Below are 20,329 nucleotides of genomic sequence, written 5' to 3' on the forward strand. Positions count from 1 at the left end.
TCTCCTATTTTTCTCTTATCTGATCTTTAGAACTGTCAGATATCAGTTTGCAAACTGCTTCTGGCCATGGAGGCATCAAAATAAAGCTGAGCTTGTCTGTAGAAGGGGCGGTGGTCAGAGCACAGGTTTGAAGGGACCAAGGGCTTTGGCTGAAGTCCTTCCATGAGGGTAGCTGTGGTTACTTGATGATGCTCTGCACGGGAGGAAGTGGGAGGCTCTGCACAGCGCAGAAGGTGCTCAGATGAGGCCAGCAGAGCGAGGGCCAGATGGGTCTCTGAAGGGCAATGGGAATGCTCGGATTGCCCCATGAGAAAAAGAGACAACACAGAGCTGGGGACACAGGAGCCCTCCAGGCTCATGTCACGCCCTGTGATCTAAAGATCAATCTTGGGTCAGAAGTTCTGCAAGCCAGGCAGCAGTGGTAGGGCATTGGCTTGGTTGACTGTGTTGATTTATAAACACAGAGACCCTGGTTACAGGGAACTAAGGGAGGTGACACAGCAACAAGCTCCTGGCATGATGACTTTTTAGTAAGCAGTAAAAACTATGGAAAGTTAAGTAGTATCTAAACCCACAACCTCAGCAGGGGCCCAGGACAAACTCTTAGGGAGCAACGGCTTGTACGAGGGCTCCTCTGTCACCCACAAACTGTTCCTACCGCAACACTCATGACCACTCCTCTTGCTTCTGGGAAACAGGTTTCCCAGGAAGAACAGAATATCCCTGGCCAGATACTCACCAGCTTGGGACGCTTTACCTTTTTATAAAACTATGTGTTTTAAAAAACTATACACATTCTAAAATAGTGAAAAAAAAAAGTAGATTCTGGTTTATGCTCAGTACAGCACAACTTAAGTAAACATTCCAGTATGGATCTTAGAGAATATTATTGTGAAAGAAAATACTGTATCTTCATGTTTTATCTCAGGCAAAAGTATCCAGAAATTCAACACTTACTGTTGCTCAGAAACTCAGCAGGGGGTGGAAGGCACAGCCAGACTCCCCATTCACACCACACAGAGAGGGTGTGGGCTCACCTGGAACCTCAACCAAGAAAGTGGGCTTCAGTCAGGCTTTGCCACACCATGTCCAGTTGTGGGGCTTTGCCATTAAATAAGATTTCTTTACATGATCTATGAGTGCATTTAAAAATCCATAAGGCCCAACTGCCTGGGAAGCTCTGACTCATTACCACATGCACACACACCATGTATACCCCTCTACAAGACAGCAGAAGTCAAAGTTAATTTTATCTTAGTGAGGTAGTCTGACCTTGCCGTGAAATGGTGGCAGATCTAGAAACTAAACTTCCAGTTCTCTTCTGCCACACTTTCTTCTCCAGTGAGAGAATGCTGTTTTCAGCATGGTACACCATCCAGGGGGAAGGCCCAGTCTGTCTGACACTCTGTCAGACAGAGCAGCCTGTCTCCTGTGAGAACCACCGGGTGATGTGCAGTTAAATACATAACATATCCATGAAAATGGAACTTTCCACAGGGGAGGAAAGCCATATGTGCTTTGGGGGTAAGGTAGCCCCTACCTTTCTTATAGTTGGAAGGTCAAGTCTTGAGGGTAAAGGAACCACATGGAACAGGCTGATAACCCTTAGTGTAGCTGGGGCAACACACACACACACACACACACACACACACCACCACCACCACCACCACCACCACCACCTAACCCTAGGTTTGTCCCTGGGGTTGCTTCTATGGCCAGGACCTGCTGGAGTCTGGAGTTCCTGCTACTTCTGATGGTGACTCTGCAAGGGACTGCTCTCTGCTGGTACCCAGAAACTCCACCCCCCACCCCATACCTGCCCCCAAGTTTTCACACTTATCAGAGCTTATCTTGGATAGCATAAGCCTTGGATATCATTGAAACCCCACCTGTCCATCTGATTTACATGGTCTGTCCCATGCAAAGCTCATCTGCCAATCCTGAATTGATATTAAAGCACCTCCCACTTGGACTCTGGTGCTCTGCCCACTGCATTCTTCAAGGAGGGTGGGACAAGAGCAGATCACACATTTATGCAATAAATCGTACAAATCAACAGTAGTATCTGAAGGAAAAGCATGAAGAGAAATATTAAAATACTGTACAAGCAAAGATGGTGTATTGGCAGTTGTAACTGGAATCTAAATGTTGTACTGTAGCCCATACTGTGAACTTTTTTTTTTCCTCTTAAGAGAATAGGACTTTGAGTGTAAAAAAATAATGATTTTTAGATTTCAGTAAAGCACGGAATTTGTACAAGGAGGATGTAGTGTGGTCAGAGGTGGAGTGAAAAACCAGAGCAGTCAAGAGAAGCATGAACAGAAGGAAGTTTTGACTTCTGCTGAACAGTGTGAAACGAGGACAGCATTTACAGCCCAGGAAAGCACACACACATCACAAGTGACACAATCTATCGCCCTGAGCAAGCCACTTCTCCACTGAGCTTGGCTGTCTGCACGGGACTCTATGCTGCCAGTATGTAGCCTATTGTCAAATAGCAGAGCCAATTAATTTCTCTTCTGCCTGCACTCTGTTTCTCAGGCTCCTGAAAAGTTTGGTCTTTGCCGAAGTTCCAGGTTTGAATTCTGACTCTTCTATTCACTGCTCCCGATAGGAAGGAGCAGGGACTTGCCCTTCTTCATCATCTATAAAATGCAGATAATGACAGTTCTTGCCTCAAAAGCTTACTAAGGAGGTTAGATTAACTACCTTGTAGAACCCTTTAAAACAGTTCTAGCCAGGAATGTGGTGGTGCATGCCCACAGTTCCAGCTATTCGGAAAGCTGATGAAGGTGGATTGCCTCAGTTTAAAAGTCACAGTCAGGGTAACATAGTCAGGCCCTATTGTGAGGGAAAGTCACACAGAAACAATTCCAGATGTAGCAAAGATCAAGAAGGGCCAAGGGGCAGCAAGGAGGACATTGAAGCAAGATTAGCATAAATTCTTCATTAAAAGCAGGCAATCTGGAGCTGTTCACTAATGCACGATACCGTAATGTCAGTGGGCATCAAGCAAAGGGAGCCTGGACGAACACCTCAACTATCCAACCAACCCAGACAGGCTGATCAAATGAATGCAGACTCTTGGGAGCAGGATCTGCCTAGGCGTGGGTCATTCCTCTGCCCCTGGAGCTTACAAGCGGGCCTGGCACTCATTACCACTTGCATGACTGATGAACACACGAAGAATGACAGGCAAGGATCTGGCTTTAAGTCAACAGAGAGAGGAGAGCAGACACTTTAGAACAGCTACCACCAGGACGCACGCAAGTGCCACAAGGAGACAGTATATCCCCAATACTGGGAATCAGTTCATTTAACAGGGCAATTTCACTGAACAGTCAAAAGGCTTAGCTAGCTATTATAAATATCAATATCTTGAGAAGCACATCTTGCAATAATTGTGAGAATACTCCATGAAAACTCATGACAGTGACTTCTGTCTACAATTAGAATTTCCATAAATTAACATTTGTCAAGTATCTAGGAAAACAAAAATTTTTGATACTATAAAAAGATGCTTAATTAGGTTCTAATTATTCAACAGACCAAATCTCTGACCCTAAGCATTGGGTTTCTCAGAACAACAACCACCACAATAACAACAACAACAACAACAAAGGGAATAAATATGTGAATTCTTTAGGCTAAAATAATGACAGAAAACCCCAAATTAAAAACAAACCTTCCACTGTGACCTGTTTACTGCTTACAGGCATACATCTCGGGACTTCTGGTAAGCTATTTTCTGTTACAGTATTTCCAACATTCTGAGAGCTAACACCATATCACATAACCCATAAGGGTTAAAAACAAATCCTTAAGTCCCAGAAGAGGTGCCAGCATGGGCTGTACTGTACCTTGAATCATGCGCATGGGCTCCTTGCCTCCGCCGTGGGCTAACATCTCTCTGCGGTAGCGCTCCCCGGCGGCCCTGGAGACGAGAATCTGTTATCCACACTGCTCACACAATCTGTGTGGCTTCATCTATGTCTTAAACTCTGGGGACATCTATACTAAAAAACACGGTGTTTAGTGTTTTTATATTTTATGTAAAACATAGTACTTTTAACACAACCAACTACACACCTTAGTGAGATCAGGACTGTTTTTGGTGTGATGCTGGCAACTGAACTCAGGGCTTTGAACATGCTATGGTGAGTGTCTACCACTGAGCTACACACACAGCCATGAACTGAATGCATTTTGATATTATTTTTATTCTACTAACCCTTGACTATTTTTTTCAGTGGGTGTAAAAGGCAATTCTGTCTCTAACTGGATGTGTGTGCGTGCGTGCGTGTGTGTGTGTGTGTGTGTGTGTGTGTGTGTGTGTTTGTGTGTGTTTATGCATGCGTGCTCATGAAGTATAAGCACATGTAGGTGGATGTGCAAGTATGTGTGCACACGTGTACATGGGGGTCAGAAGTCAGCATTGGGTGACTTTCTCAATGACTCTTCAGCTTATTTTTTGAGAGTTTTTTACTGACTCTAGCGCTCCTGATTCAGCTAGGCGGACTGGCTAGTAAGCTCTAGGGATGAGCCCACATATACTTTCCTGATGCTGGGACTGCAGGCCTATGATACTGCATCGGGCTTTCTGTCTGGGTGCTGGGGACCCAGACTTCAACAGCATTTCATGTAGTGTGTGTGTGTGTGTGTGTATAAGATAAAGTAAGTATATTATATATCATAAAGTATTATATATAAAATAAATTATATTGATTTTAATATAATATATATTATATTGACATATAATATATTATATATGATAAAGTATTATATATAAAATAAATTATTTTGATTTTTTGAAAGAAGGTTTCTCTGTGTAGCCCCATCTATCCTGGAACTCACTCTGTAGACTAGGCTGAACTTCAACTCAAAAAACTCTGCTCACCTCTGTCTCCTACATATCATGAATAGTAAGGCAAAGCAGGAAACTCCCATAGAGGCAGGGCCCTCTCAGAGAAAAATGTAAAAGGCTTTGGCCAACTTCTGGCTGGGTGTGGAGAAGAGGTGATGTGTCCCTCCTTCTGGCCATGGAAGACAGCATCCTTCCCCCAAATCAAAGCCCTCCCCGTGGCCTCCCTGGCATGTCTCTGTTCTGGGACCCCAAGTACCAGAGTCTGGCTCTCGGTTAGAAAAATCCTTTAGTGGCCAGGCAGTGGTGGCCCACGCCTTTAATCTCAGCACTTGGGAGGCAGAGGCAGGCGGATTTCTGAGCTCAAGGCCAGCCTGGTCTACAGAGTGAGTTCCAAGACAGCCAGGGCTACACAGAAACCTGTCTCGAAAAAAAAAAAATCCTTTAGTGAAGACCTGTATGCCTAACTCTGGAGGCTGAGGAGGAAGCGTCCTGAGTTCCAAGGCAGCCTGTACCAAACCAAACACAACCAGAGAAAGAAAGAGGTCTCTCTGACAGAGTTTAGGAATTTCCTAGTCCAGAGAGTACTTTTACAAGCTAACTTTACATGATCATAAAAGGACAACAGCTATGTGTCTAGGCAAGAATTCACATATAACCAACAGAGAAATATTTGGAGATATGTTTTTATTAGCATGTGGTTTTCTACTAAAGTACAGTTCTTTCAGACAAGATGATATTTTGCACATTTTATAGAAATCTTCAGTAAAGAGCTGCCATCCCTGAAGCTGATTTATCGTCGTCAAGTTTGGCTGTTGACCCTTTGGAAATTATTAGTCTGTAAAGCAGACCAAGTGTCTGCAGTTTGCAAAGGGCAGGAGACAGAATAAAACGTGGGGACCAAGCTGTGAAAAACAGTAAAATGTGATGGTCAGATCCAAACTGAAAAGACTCTGGACCTGAATGTGATTATTTACTTCTGAGGTTATCTGGATCTGTGGAACAGTAGGAAAGGCAGAGAAGACAAGGGAGTGGGGTGGGGTGGGGGCACAGGATCCTCTTTTGTCTCCATTGTCACCTCACCCTTGGTCCCCCAGCTCTGCCCAGTTGCTGGAAAGCTACTGAGAGGCTGTGTGTGTTAACAGGTAAAGCTGCAGAGGCGATAACCATCTCCTGGATGCCTGAGAGGTGTCAGGGATATCTCACTTGGGTGGTGAGGAGATGAAGTGCTCTGAGCGCTATGACATCAGGCTGTAATTACTGGTTTGCTTTCAAAGGAAGCTCCTTCTAAGGAATGCTGAAGCCAGAGCCACAGATCCTCTGGGCTCCTACTGTTACAAGGTCCTGTGAGGATACCAGGAGGAACTCAAGCTGAGACAAAGCTTAAGATAACCCATTCTATTTTTACCTATGGCTAGAAGACAGGCCACTAGCACTCACCTGTATGCTCTCTGGCCAGGTCTGACCATGCTCTGGGCAGGAGTGGACTTGATATTCCTACAAGGACACATTTGTTGCTAATCTACTAATATGGCTTCTGAGAGTGGTCCAGAAGGTCGTCTTGAATATTCTATCAACATGGTGGATGCTAATCTAAACCACTGGTCATCCTGATGAAGGACACACAGGTCAAGGCTTCATGGGGCCCAGCAGATGCCAGATGGCAGGGAGTGGTGTGGGGATAGCATGCTGTAGCCACCTGTGCTGCTCAAGGGGCAGTGCGTGGCTACCAGGGAGGGATCTCAGTCAAGGTGAACAGGAGAACAGCCCCCCTCCTCAGGAGAACAGCCCCCCCTCTCAGGAGAGCAGCCCCCTCCTCAGGAGAGCAGCCCCCTCCTCAGGAGAGCAGCCCCCTCCTCAGGAGATCAGCCCCCTCCTCAGGAGAGCAACACCCTCCTCAGGAGAGCAGTCCCCTTCTCAGGAGAGCAGCCCCTCCTCAGGAGAGCAGTCCCCCTCCTCAGGAGAGCAGTCCCCTCCTCAGGAGAGCAACCCCCTCCTCAGGAGAGCAGTCCCCTTCTCAGGAGAGTAGCTCCTTCCTCAGGACTGCCCATTTTCTATATGGACATTTCCCCAGACAAAGAAGGCATTCAAGCAGAACAAGGTCCATTTCTAGAAATGAACTGGGTGTTAATGGCAATAGATGAATGCTGCTCCAGACAAGGGAAACAAACAAACAAACAAACAAACAAACAAACAGACAAATAAACAAAATCCTATGGTGGGCAGGATAGAGGGATAAGGGACTTAGGCCTGGAACTCCAGTTGCATATAGACTTCAGCAGGAAAGTCTTGGGAAATTTCGCACCAGGAGCCACAGGGGCTGCATGGAAGACAGTGCAGGATGCTCTGTGCAGATGCTGGGAGACCTCGTATAGGAGCTCCTCTATCCCTGAGGATACTGGGAAAGCCCCACAGAAGGCCTCAGAGCTACACAGTGAGGGAACACAGGGTCACACTGGGAGGCAGAAGGGCTCATTGGAGGGAGAGGCCTAGTAAAAGACTGATCATACTTTCCCCCCAAACCCTCACAGCCAGGGCAACAAAGTTCTAAGCCACTGACATTGGACACTGTGTGTGCCTGTGCGTGTGCATGTGCTTCATCTTGTGGATTGAGAAAGGGATGTTTCATGAATGTCCCCATCCCACCTTCATTACCTGTTAAAAGGATCCTGTAGGAAGCACTCCTTCCAGACCATGGATGCTACAGCCCTGGACATCAGGTAGGAGTAATACTTGGCACCATATCCCACGAGGTGGCTGAACCTCAGCTGCCAGGCCTGCCAAGACAGAAACCAGAACAGGAGCTGAGACCAGTGTCCAAGAGGACACAGTGCTGCAGATACATCTCAAATCTCACCGCAAGGAGTCATGTCACTCACAGCATCGCCATTGTCATATCTGTAGACTACTGTGGGCTCACTTGTGTCCCCTTAATTGTGTCTGAATAAACTGGCATTCTAAGTCAATCCCTCTCAATGTGGCTGTATTTAGTTTTATGCCTGCATCACCTGCACCACATTCGTGCCCGGCGCCCACCGAGGTTAAAGGAGGATGCTGGATCCTCCGGAATTGGAGTTACAGAAGGTTGTGGACCACCATGTAGGTACTGGGTATCAAATCTGGGTCCTCTGAAAGAACATGTTTGTCACTGTAGGATGTGCATGGCAGGTAGAGGGAGGGGACAACCAAACAGAAGCAACAGGAGCAGCAGCAGAGGCACAGGGCCAGCCCAATCACAGGCATCTGAAGGGGACTTCCTATGGGATCTGCTCTGAGGACAGATGAGAAGTGACCTTAAGAAAGAACAGCAAACCCACTGGAGACTTCTTTTCCTACCAATGCCACGGAAAGCACGCCCAAGAGGGCAGCGCAGGGGCAGGCGTAAGCTCCCAGGACAGCATTGCTGACCTTGTCCCAGAGGACAGTTAGGGTTTCAGTTTTCTAAAGCAATTTTGTTTGTTTTGAAGCAGTGTTTCTCTGGGTATCTCTGGCTGTCCTGGAACTCACTCTGAAGACCAGTCTGGCCTCTGCCTCCCCAGTGCTGGGTTTAAAGGTGTGCACCAGCTGGGTGGTGGTGGTAGCGGTGGCGCACGCTTGTAATCCCAGCACTCTGGGAGGCAGAGGCAGGTGGATTTCTGAGTTCGAAGCCTGCCTGGTCTACAGAGTGAGCTCCAGGACAGCCAGGGCTATACAGAGAAACTCTTGTCTTGAAAAAACCAAATGCAAAAAACAAAACAAAAACCAAAAAGACAAAAAACAAAAAACAACAACAAAAAGGTGTGCACCACTAACACCTGGCTTTTTGACACAATTTTACACTTTCTTCAAGCATATATTTTATCTGACCTAAAAGACTTTTTTTTAAAAAAAACCTTTTTTTCTTGTATAATAATTCTTTAACAAGTCCTATATTTCCTGGGAAATAAAGTGTAAATAAACTATAATTCTTGCAACTTTGTAGCATGCTATGAACTAGATGAGCAAATTCTAGTTAATACATAAAGAAACCAAGCTGTTTGAAAGGATGGTCCCCTCATCACAAAGGTAAGGCAAGTCTCAGGCCACTCCGAACCCCTGCGTAGCTCACATTTTAAAGCAAAGGTCATGAACTAGTTACACCACTATATACATCTTTTGAGGGAATTAACCCTGTCTGGAGTGGACAGGTGCTGTTTATAGGAAGGTTTGCAGAAGTATCCCAACCAGCATGGGCCACCGGACCACTGTGGCAAAGATATCTTCAATGTCCACTCTCGTTTTTTACAAAAAGATATGATTAGAAATAAGGTAGACACTATGTGGGAGAGGGTCTTGTCTAGCAGAGTCTCCTGTGAAACCAGCCATCTATGAGGGCAACACCCTCACCAGCAAGGCACGAAGCCAGTCAGAACAAGACTGAGACCTCCAGACCAGCACTCAAACTACACATGTGTGCTTGCCTGCCCTCCTGGGTCCCGTCAGTAGCCAGGCCTGCTCTCTACCTGGCACAAGATACTTGTTCCTTCAGGCACGGGTGCAGTGCACAAAGCGGGGCTGCCAAAGGCCAAGGGAAGGCTACTCCACTGCTGGGAAAGGCCCTAGAGACTCAGCCCCTCGGCCTCTTGTCACCTAAGGCCCTTGTGGCAGGGAGGCAGGTGGGGTAAACCCGGCAACTACAGGCCTTGTTTAGACAAAGCAGGGTATGTGTGTACATGAACATGCTTGTACACACATGAAGAGCCCAGAAGTCAACATCAGGTGTCTTCTGCAGCTGCTTGCCACCTTAGTTTCTGAGCCGGGGTCTCCCACTACCCCAGAGCTCACCAAGGAGGCTTGACTACCAGAGTCTCCTGTCTTTACCTCCCCACCGCTGGGTAACACATATGTACTGCCAAGTGAGCTTCTCATGTAGGTGTGAGTTCACACACTCAGGTAGCAAGCACTTTACTGACATGCCATCTTCCCAGCCTCCCACAGTGGTTTTAAAGAGAAAGACAACTAGCCCAGGACTACCTGTGGTCAAATTTCAGTACAGCTCCAACTGGCCGCATTTTTATCCAAAAGGGTGGTCCTCTGGAATCCATTTAAACCTACATATAGTTCTGCCTTATTTGGGGATGTTGGTGGGGGTTTGCATTCTTTTATGGTGTGCTAGAATCTTAATCTACACCTGGGATTTTCTCGGAGAGCAATTGGGCTGTGGTGGGATGAGACTTTGGCAGAATGTGGCTGGCTGCTTCAGTGTTGCTACTTCATCAGGACATCCATTCCAGCATCTCACGGAGCCAGCAGCACAGGGCCCGAGGGCTTTGTCTTTGTCTTCCTAGTGACCTGTAGAACTAGCTCCACAGTCATGACTGGGGTCGGATGAGGGGCAGCTACAGAGTGTAGATTCCTGCTGAGCCTTATCTGTTCTATTCAGAGAGCAGACATACTTCAGCAGCAGCCTGGCTGAGCTGAGAACTGAGATTCCATAGTTTCAATTCACAGGCGAGTCTATATAAATAGCTCAATAAAAGCAAGAACTTTGAGACCAGGAAAAACATCAGGTGCAAGAGGAGAGCCTTGCAGCATGGAGTGCGGCCTCACTGCCCCTTGCTCCTCTCTAATTATAGTCTTGGATTTGGTTCTAAGCCCTTCATTGAGCTCCGGGCACAATAAGAAATCATACCTGCCTGCCGCCTTTCATCTGAGGTGCATAAGCTCATGGGAAGCCCTGCAATTACACTGCTGTTCCGAACACAATGACCAGATTCCCGCTAATTCAGCCTCATTCAAGCTCTCACTTCCCTTCCTCTTTCCACATTATTCTCTCTGGAGTAAGGCTGTAGGGCTATAGAATGTGGCATCATTTCTCCTCTAAATCTTCCCAAGAGGTATTTATCCAAGAGCACAGTTCCCTTTCCTCAGGGTCTTCCAGACACACAGCATGAAGAGCATGACAGGGCCAGTGACAAGACCTGGGACTGCTCCCTCTGGCCCAGGCTGACTCTCAATGCTGCTGCGGGTATGCTGCTGTGTGCAGACACTCAGGATCCCATCTCTGCCTGGTGAGGCAGTGCAGGGAAGATATGGACACTGTGACACTGTGACACTGTGATACTGTGACACTGTGACACTGCGCCCTGCCAGAGAACGCAGAGTGGAGGCTACAGGGCTCCCACTGTCCTTTGGGGCTCCCACTGTCCTTTGGGGCTCCCGTGGCTTTCTAGGAACACAGGGCAGTGCTGTTGTTCACTACTGTCCCCTCTGAGCTTGGCCGAGGGACCTGTGTGTTCAGCACTCCCTAACCGTGTGATAGTGTGAATCATGGAACTTGGTCATGTCTCTTGATTTTCCTATCACGTCATTTCCAGTGATACATATGAACGTGTTACCTAAAATCCACTCTAAGACAACCCATCACTGAGGTATCACAGACTGCTGGAGAACACGGGGTTCCTTGCCTCTGGTGGGTGTCGCTCAACTAGGAGCACTTCCTGGGTCTAGGTCTGGACTCAAACAATCCTGCAGGAACACAACAGGAGTGTGATTGTTGGCTAGATAGTGTGGGCTTCTAGTGACAACTGGATGCAGATGAGCAGCCCTAGAATTATTAGATACCTGCTGCAGACAAGAGGATGCCATGGTGCAAAAAAATTGGATCTTAGGCTATTTTGTCTCTTGAAAGTACATCTCTGACTACATTATTTGTTAGATGTAAGACTTTTTTTTTCTTTTTTTCTTGACTTTGTTTTATTGAGAGAGGCTCTTATAAGTAGCACAGGTCAGTTTGGAACTCCTGACAAGAAAGATCTTGTCTCTAAATAAATAAGAAAGAAAGATTGGAGTTGGCAAGGTTTAGTGAGTAAAGGCATTTGGTATTAAGTCTGACAACCCAATTTTCAATCTATGGGATCTTGTGGTACAAAGAACCAACTTCTGCAAGTTGACCTTGGATCTTTATATGTGTGCTGTGACATACAAGTGCTTATACAAACACACACACACACACACACACACACACACACACACACACACATTAAAAAGATTTTTTGACATTTTACCCAAATCCATGATACAAAGTACCCAAACTGAAGAGTTTCACATTGAATAAGAATAAATAAAACAGTCATGCTGGCACAATCATAGATGGTTCCATCTACCCTGCCAACCCTTTGTGAATAGAATTGGTTCCTTGTTTCAGTCTAACGAATATGGCAATGGTTCTGGATGTCACGGTGATGACTTTGTTACATTGAATGTCCTCCCTAAACCTTTCCTTGCAGATGTGACAGCATCACACAGCCTCATGGGGCTCTCCTGTGGCTTTCAGGAGAAAAAGGAAGACATTCACATGGTATTGTCACCTGCAAGCCTGCTGCAGGCAGACAGCACAGAGACTTCTTGGTGTCCTGTGACTGGCAGTTTCTGCAGTAAGTACATCCAAAGGATGATTGACATCATAAGGAATCAGACACAGACACCTGCTCTTCATGCTCATTTCACATTATCAATCCAATCCCTGTCTCTAACCTTCCACAATCAAAGTTATAAGGATTTCAGGAAATAAGTAGCATAACTTACTGCAAACCCCATAGCCCATCTCTGAACTTCTGAAGTGACATATCAGAATGAAGACAATGCCACTATCAGTTTTATTGACCTCCTCAAGGACCAGCCTGAGGTACATATGTGGTTCTGAAAGACTCAGGGCAGTCACACCGGCCTCATTTGAAGTCAGGGCCAGAGACTCCAGCCATGTCTCTACTCTCCCACATTTCTCTCTCAACCTTCTTCACCTCAGCTTGAAATGCTGCTCATGGTCCCCAGCTGGGGCACTCACAGCTTTCTAGAATTCCTTTGTAATTCTCCTGGAGTAAGAGCCTCCAATTCATCTCAACATACACATCCATTACACGCCACCAGAGGACCAAGCTATCCAAAAGCATTTAGAAGCATGGTTTTCTTAGAACTGAGTTCACTGGATGGTAAAACCACCCTCAGCCATGGAAGGGCATAGCTCCCCCTCCCACTCACCTGTCATCCTAAGAAGGCATTCCAGAAGTTTATTAATTTCACATTCTCAAATGTCGCCCAGGGCAGCGACGGCCTGTCATCTGCAGATCCTGTTACTACCTGCATCCTGCCTGGCAGGGCTGCCAGAAATGAAACACGTGACCGAGCCACTGACATGACAAGGGTCGCCTGCTCTCTATCATCGTGTCATCAACCCTTCCTGACTGTCTCCTCCGAAGAATGTTCAGAATTCCTTAAGTAATGGCTTGTACAACCCTTTTCCCACAAAAGTAGAAACTGGAATAATTGTGGCTAAAGCATAAGGAGTGCCTGAGTAACAACAGACAGCACATCACTGGAATCTAGTGAGGAGACCAACACCGTGATTTAGAATCAATATACATGCACAACTGTACTTCCTAAAGTATGAATAAGTCCTGATTATCCATGGTCTCTGGCTGATTATTGGTGTCAACAATTAAGCCCCTCATGGGTCCACAACAGGATGACATTGCAGGAACTGCTGAGAAGTACAGGATGTGGGACCAGGCTGGAGAAAGCAGGTCACTGCAATGCATAAAGACAGACCTTATGTCCAACCCCGCATCTGTCTGTCACGAGGGAAGCTGCTTCGCTCTGCAAACCTTCTATACTATACTTTGCTCATTTTAAAAAGTGAGTTATTTGTCTGTTATTGCTGCCAGAGTTCTTTACACATTTTGGAGATTAAGCACTCACGCGATTCGTGTTCTTCCCACTCTGTGTGGTGTCGGGTCACCTCCGTGGGAATGGCTTTTGAGTACAATTTTCTAAAAGATAAATGAGTCCTAAGTATCTGTGGTCTCTGCTTGCTGACTGGTGTCAAATCTAGAAACTATTGTGTAATCCAAGGTAAAGACTATGTGGACCACGCCTTCCTTCTTTAGTCTTGGCTCTGAGGTTGAGCTCCCCCTACTCTGTTTTAGTAAGTCTTCCTGTACAATAATGTGCAGGGGTTCAATCTCACCGTCACTGTGGCCATCAGCAAGTCATAATCATTCTTTGAAAAGACAATTCTCCTCCCAATGAATTGGCAGCCTTTAATCAATAAACTGAGCATAAATGAGTGAGTTTACTTCAGGAATCTCAGATTCATTTCCTTAGACCAACACACACACACACACACACACACACACACACACACACACACACACTCTGTCATCCTCCATGTTGGAGCCATACCTGTCTCCTCACAGCTCATCCCTGCTGCTACAGGACTCTGCTCACCAACCTCAAACCTTCTAAGGGTCCCATGGCCTTCAGGACCCCACAAGCCTCTTTGCAGTGGTTGACAGGGTAACATTCAAATTCGAAATAACTACGCTCAAATGGAATGCCACTTCTGACCTCATGAGTGCACACATTTCCCTACCATGTCAACGTTCTCCCCAGCACACCCTATCACTGTGTTTCCAGTCACGTGTCCTGGGTAATGTCTGTCAAAGGGCATAAAACATGTGAGGGAAATAGGAACGCCGAGACTAAGTATGAGCTGTGGGGAGATTTTTCTAAATAATTTAGGTCTAAAGCTGGTCGGTCTGAAAAATATTTTATGACTTACTGGAGGGGAAAACAAAAATCATGGGCCAAGGCAGTAATGCTCATTTTTTTAAACTGTGGGTCGTTATACACGAGTGGTCGTGGGACCAATGCAGGAGGCCATGCCTAGCTCTGAAAGAAACAGGGAAATTGGCAGAGTGCAGTCAGGGTAACTTTTGGTCTGTGATACTTTGTTTCAGTATTAGGTCAAAATGCTTAAATATGAAAAGCAACACTACCAAGGAAGAGAGAAAAACAAGGCAAAAAGATCATCAGGAAACAGAAAACTTGAAGTGGCCGATGTCACAGCACATGCCACGTCCTTGTCTCCATCAGCAGGCAGCCCGGACAGAGGGGCCTCCATGCTCTCTGCGGCCAGCGCTCTTCAGCACACACGCTTTCCTAGCGTCTGACTGGTCTGTGGCATCTCAAATGCCTACTGATCCCACCCCCATTGCTCCTAACTGCATGCAATTTGACTCTCACCTGAAGAGAACATAATCACATTTACTTTTAAAGTTACTTTTAGCTAACCACTCTCAGCTGTACATCCTAGAAACAAGAATAGTGCCTTCGTATGTTGTCATGGCGGACTAATTCAGACTACTGAGGTAGCGATATCACGGCAAGGCTGCTTGTCTTCCTCTGACAGCACATGGCTGTGAGGAGTATCACTGTGGGGGAAGCTGTGTGGAGGAACATGGTGCTAGTAAGTAATTTCAAGTGAGAAGTTAGCAGAAGATAGTCTATCTAGCTCAAGCATCAGGACTCTGAGGACCGTGAGAAAGGCCACTTTGAGATTGCGGAGCTGCAGTGGCGCCAGATGATGCTCGCTCTCGGTGCTCGCGGCTGACTGCCCTTGCTGCACTGGGGCCCTTGCTGCACTGGGGCTGCTCTACAGCCACAGTGCTGTGTGCTTGCTTCCAGTGCTGTCACCCTCCCAACTACAGCTGGAGCTGCGCTTTCTTCTCCACAATCTTCTCTCTGTTTCCACCTTCGCTTTTTTTTTTTCTGATATCCTGTGATTTTTTTTTAATTTTTTTTTAAAAATTGATTGATATATTTATTTACATTTCAAATGATTTCCCCTTTTCTGGACCCCCACTCCCTGAAAGTCCCATCAGTCCCCTTCCCTCCCCATGTTTTCCCACCCAACCCTTCTCACTTCCCTGTTCTGATTTTTCTCTATACTGCTTCACTGAGTCTTTTCAGAACAAGGGACCACTCCTCCATTCTTCTTGTACCTCATTTGATGTGTGGATTATGTTTTGGGTATTCCAGTTTTCTAGGTTAATATCCACTTATTAGTGAGTGCATACCATGATTCATCTTTTGAGTCTGGGTTACCTCACTTAGTATGATATTCTCCAGCTCCATCCATTTGCCTAAGAATTTCATAAATTCATTGTTTCTAATGGCTGAATAGTACTCCATTGTATAGATATACCACATTTTTTGCATCCACTCTTCTGTTGAGGGATACCTGGGTTCTTTCCAACTTCTGGCAATTATAAATAGGGCTGCTATGAACATAGTGGAACATGTACCCTTATTACATGCTGGGGAATCTTTTGGGTATATGCCCAGGAGTGGTATAGCAGGATCTTCTGGAAGTGAGGTGCCCAGTTTTCGGAGGAACCACCAGACTGATTTCCAGAGTGGTTGTACCAATTTGCAACCCCACCAGCAGTGGAGGAGTGTTCCTCTTTCTCCACATCCTCGACAACACCTGCTGTCTCCTGAATTTTTAATCTTAGCCATTCTGACTGGTGTAAGGTGAAATCTCAGGGTTGTTTTGATTTGCATTTCCCTAATGACTAATGAAGTTGAGCATTTTTAAAGGTGTTTCTCTGCCATCCGAAGTTCTTCAGGTGAGAATTCTTTGTTTAACTCTGTATTCCATTTTTAATCAGGTTGTTTGGTTTTCTGGAGTCTAACTTCTTGAGTTCTTTATATATATTGGATATTAGCCCTCTATCTGATGTAGGATTGGTGAAGATCTTTTCCCAATTTGTTGGTTGCCGACTTGTCCTTTTGATGGTGTCCTTTGCCGTACAGAAACTTTGTAATTTTATGAGGTCCCATTTGTCAATTCTTGATCTTAGAGCATATGCTATTAGTGTTCTGTTCAGAAACTTTCTCCCTATACCGATGTCCTCAAGGGTCTTCCCCAGTTTCTTTTCTATTAGCTTCAGAGTGTCTGGCTTTATGTGGAGGTCCTTGATCCATTTGGATTTGAGCTTAGTACAAGGAGACAAGGATGGATCAATTCACATTCTTCTGCATGCTGACCTCCAGTTGAACCAGCACCATTTGTTGAAAAGACTATCTTTTTTCCTTTGGATGTTTTCAGCCCCTTTGTCGAGGATCAAGTGGCCATAGGTGTGTGGGTTCATTTCTGGATCTTCCATCCTGTTCCATTGATCTGCCTGCCTGTCACTGTACCAATACCATGCAGTTTTTAACACTATTGCTCTGTAGTATTGCTTGAGGTCAGGGATACTGATTCCTCCACAATTTCTTTTGTTGCTGAGAATAGTTTTAGCTATCCTGGGTTTTTTGTTATTCCAGATGAATTTGATAATTGCTCTTTCTAACTCTGTGAAGAATCGAGTTGGGATTTTGATGGGTATTGCATTGAATCTGTATATTGCTTTTGGCAAAATGGCCATTTTAACTATATTGATCCTGCCGATCCATGAGCATGGGAGGTTTTCCCATTTTTTGAGGTCTTCTTTCATTTCCTTCTTCAGAGTCTTGAAGTTCTTGTCATACAGATCTTTCACATGTTTGGTAAGAGTAACCCCAAGGTACTTTATACTGTTTGTGGCTACTGTGAAGGGGGTCATTTCCCTAATTTCTTTCTCAGCCTGCTTATCCTTTGAGTATAGGAAGGCCACTGATTTGCTTGAGTTGATTTTATAACCTGCTACTTTGCTGAAGTTGTTTATCAGCTGTAGGAGTTCTCTAGTGGAGTTTTTTGGGTCACTTAGGTAGACTATCATGTCATCTGCAAATAATGATAGTTTGACTTCTTCCTTTCCAATTTGTATCCCTTTGACCTCCTTATGTTGTCGAATTGCCCGAGCTAGTACCTCAAGTACAATATTGAAAAGATTGGGAGAAAGGGGGCAGCCCTGTCTAGTCCCTGATTTTATGCACCTCAAGTACAATATTGAAAAGATTGGGAGAAAGGGGGCAGCCCTGTCTAGTCCCTGATTTTATGCGCCAAATGCAAGGGCACCCTCATTCGTAAAAGAAACTTTACTAAAGCTCAAAGCACACATTGCACCTAACACAATAATTGTGGGGGACTTCAATACTCCACTCTCCTCAATGGCCCGATCAGGAAAACAGAAACTAAACAGGGACACAGTAAAACTAATTGAAACTTTAGACCAATTGGATTTGACTGATATTTATAGAACATTTCACCCTAAAGCAAAAGAATATGCCTTTTTCTCAGCACCTCATGGTACCTTCTCCAAAATCGACCATATAATTGGTCACAAGACAGACCTCAACAAATACAAGAAGATCAAACTAATCTCATGCCTCCTATCAGATCACTATGGTGTAAGAGTGGTTTTCAATAGCAACAAAAACAACAGAAAGTCCACATACACATGGAGGCTGAACAATACTCTACTCAATGACACCTTGGCCAAAGAAGAAATAAAGAAAGAAATCAGAGACTTTTTAGAATTTAATGAAAATGAAGGCACAACATACCCAAATCTTTGGGACACAATGAAAGCAGTGCTAAAAGGAAAACTCATAGCCCTGAGTGCCTCCAAAAAGAAAATGGAGAGAGCATATACCAGCAGCTTAATGACACACCTGAAAGCCCTGGAACAAAAAGAAGCTATTTCACCAAGGAGGAGCAGAAGACAGGAAATCATCAAACTCAGGGCTGAAATCAATCAGGTGGAAACAAAGAGAACCATACAAAGAATCAACGAGTCCAGGAGCTGGTTCTTTGAGAAAATCAACAAGATAGATAAACCCTTAGCCAGACTGACCAAAGGGCACAGAGAAAGTATCCAAATTAACAAAATTAGAAATGAAAAGGGAGATGTTACAACAGAAACTGAGGAAATCCAAAAAATCATCAGATCCTACTACAAAAACCTATACTAAACACAACTGGAGAATCTGGAGGAAATGGACAATTTCCTAGACAGATACCAAATACCAAAATTAAATCAGGACCAAATAGATCATCTAAATAGTCCCATAACCCCTAAAGAAATAGAAGGGGTCATAGAAAATCTTCCAACCAAGAAAAGCACAGGACCAGATGATTTCAGTGCAGAATTCTATCAGACCTTCAAAGAAGACCTAACACCAATACTCTTCAAACTATTCCACAAAATAGAAACAGAAGGAACCCTACCCAATTCCTTCTATGAAGCCACAATTACGCTGATACCAAAACCACACAAAGATCCAACGAAGAAAGAAAACTTCAGACCAATTTCCCTTATGAACATCGATGCAAAAATACTCAATAAAATTCTTGCCAACCGAATCCAAGATCACATCAAAACGATCATCCACCATGATCAAGTAGGCTTTATCCCAGGGATGCAGGGTTGGTTCAATATACGGAAATCCATCAATGCAATCCACTTCATAAACAAACTCAAAGAAAAAAAAAAAACCACATGGTCATTTCATTGGATGCTGAAAAAGCATTTGACAAAATTCAGCATCCTTTCATGCTTAAAGTCTTGGAAAGAACAGGAATTCAAGGCCCATACCTAAACATCGTTAAAGCAATATACAGCAAACCGGTAGCCAGCATCAAACTAAATGGAGAGAAACTTGAAGCAATTCCACCTTCGCTTTTAATTCAATACACGACTGGTTCAACTATTTAAAGGATAAACTTGGTTTCAAAAGGGAAAACGAGTTGGAAGAAGCAGTCCTGAGAATGTAAACGTTGCTTGTTTTACAGACACCCCTTGCTTCCATTAAAAGGACTCAGTGATGTGAATGTATTTAGACTGTACTTGAAGTAAGTGGAAAAAGGTCTGTGCTGCAATTGTATAAATCATTTCCTGTGCTGTTTCTTTCTGGCTTTTAAGTGTCTGAGTTTTTCTACATGATCTGAGAAAGTTCGGTTCATTTTTCACTCCCCATAAATCAGAGACTATTTCAAAGCTTCCTGGAGACACAGAAAAACATACACATGTGAAAGGAGAGATTGCATCAGTGCTAAGTCAGGATCTGAAGACTGTGTTAAAGAAAGTAGCCATCACTGCACTCTTTCTAACTAGTCACTGCACACATCACAAGTAAGGTGATAGAGAACAATAAGAAAACTCTGAGAGTTCTTATTAGAACAAGACAGAAGAAAAATCCGATCCAACAAAATAAAGTTTTTTGAATATTAAGAGAATTATGAAAGAAGCTGAGTCAATAAATGTAAAAATATGTATAAAAGGATAAGATATTAGTGTTCCTATAAAATCAGTAGGAACAAGCCGATCAACACAAACCTGGGAAACTGAGGACAGATAGACTCTTCTCTCCATTCCCCATATAGAGACAGGGAAAGGCCTCCAGGAAAGGTGTGAGTTTGACTAGCAATAAAAGGTGACAGACAAAGAGCTGTAAGTCACAGTACTGCTGGGGCCATCGAGGGAAAACACTTGCAGGAGAACCTCACACTGTGGACAAGCTGTGTGTACCTTTACCTGGCTGTCTGTTCTTATGAGTGTTAGCTAACGTGGTTATACACACAAAGACAGGGTCACCTGCAGGTCTTCTAGAAATTAAAAGTGAGTTGGGGTCAAGAGAATGGCATTCTGGGGCAGGTTTTGGGCTGAAGTAAAGCACTAACCCCACAGAAAGGCAGGGCCTGGGAAACCACAGCAGGGAGCCATGCCTTGGTGAGCAGGTAAGTGC

At 44.8% G+C, this 20,329-nt stretch overlaps 1 protein-coding gene across 1 annotated transcript in view; it reads right to left on the reverse strand.

Annotated features, from left to right (window-relative positions):
- The window catches only part of Mipep (mitochondrial intermediate peptidase), a 128,539-nt gene that overhangs the window by 16,893 nt on the left and 91,317 nt on the right, over positions 1-20,329 (reverse strand). Inside the window, exons 17-18 of the mRNA XM_052191265.1 lie at positions 7,517-7,638; positions 3,861-3,934 (exon numbers count right to left, since the gene is read on the reverse strand). Of these exons, the coding sequence (XP_052047225.1) occupies positions 3,861-3,934; positions 7,517-7,638 (196 nt within the window). The remainder of the gene's footprint in view (positions 1-3,860; positions 3,935-7,516; positions 7,639-20,329) is intronic.

Source organism: Apodemus sylvaticus, chromosome 8 (assembly GCF_947179515.1).
Source record: "Apodemus sylvaticus chromosome 8, mApoSyl1.1, whole genome shotgun sequence".
NCBI lineage: Eukaryota > Metazoa > Chordata > Mammalia > Rodentia > Muridae > Apodemus > Apodemus sylvaticus.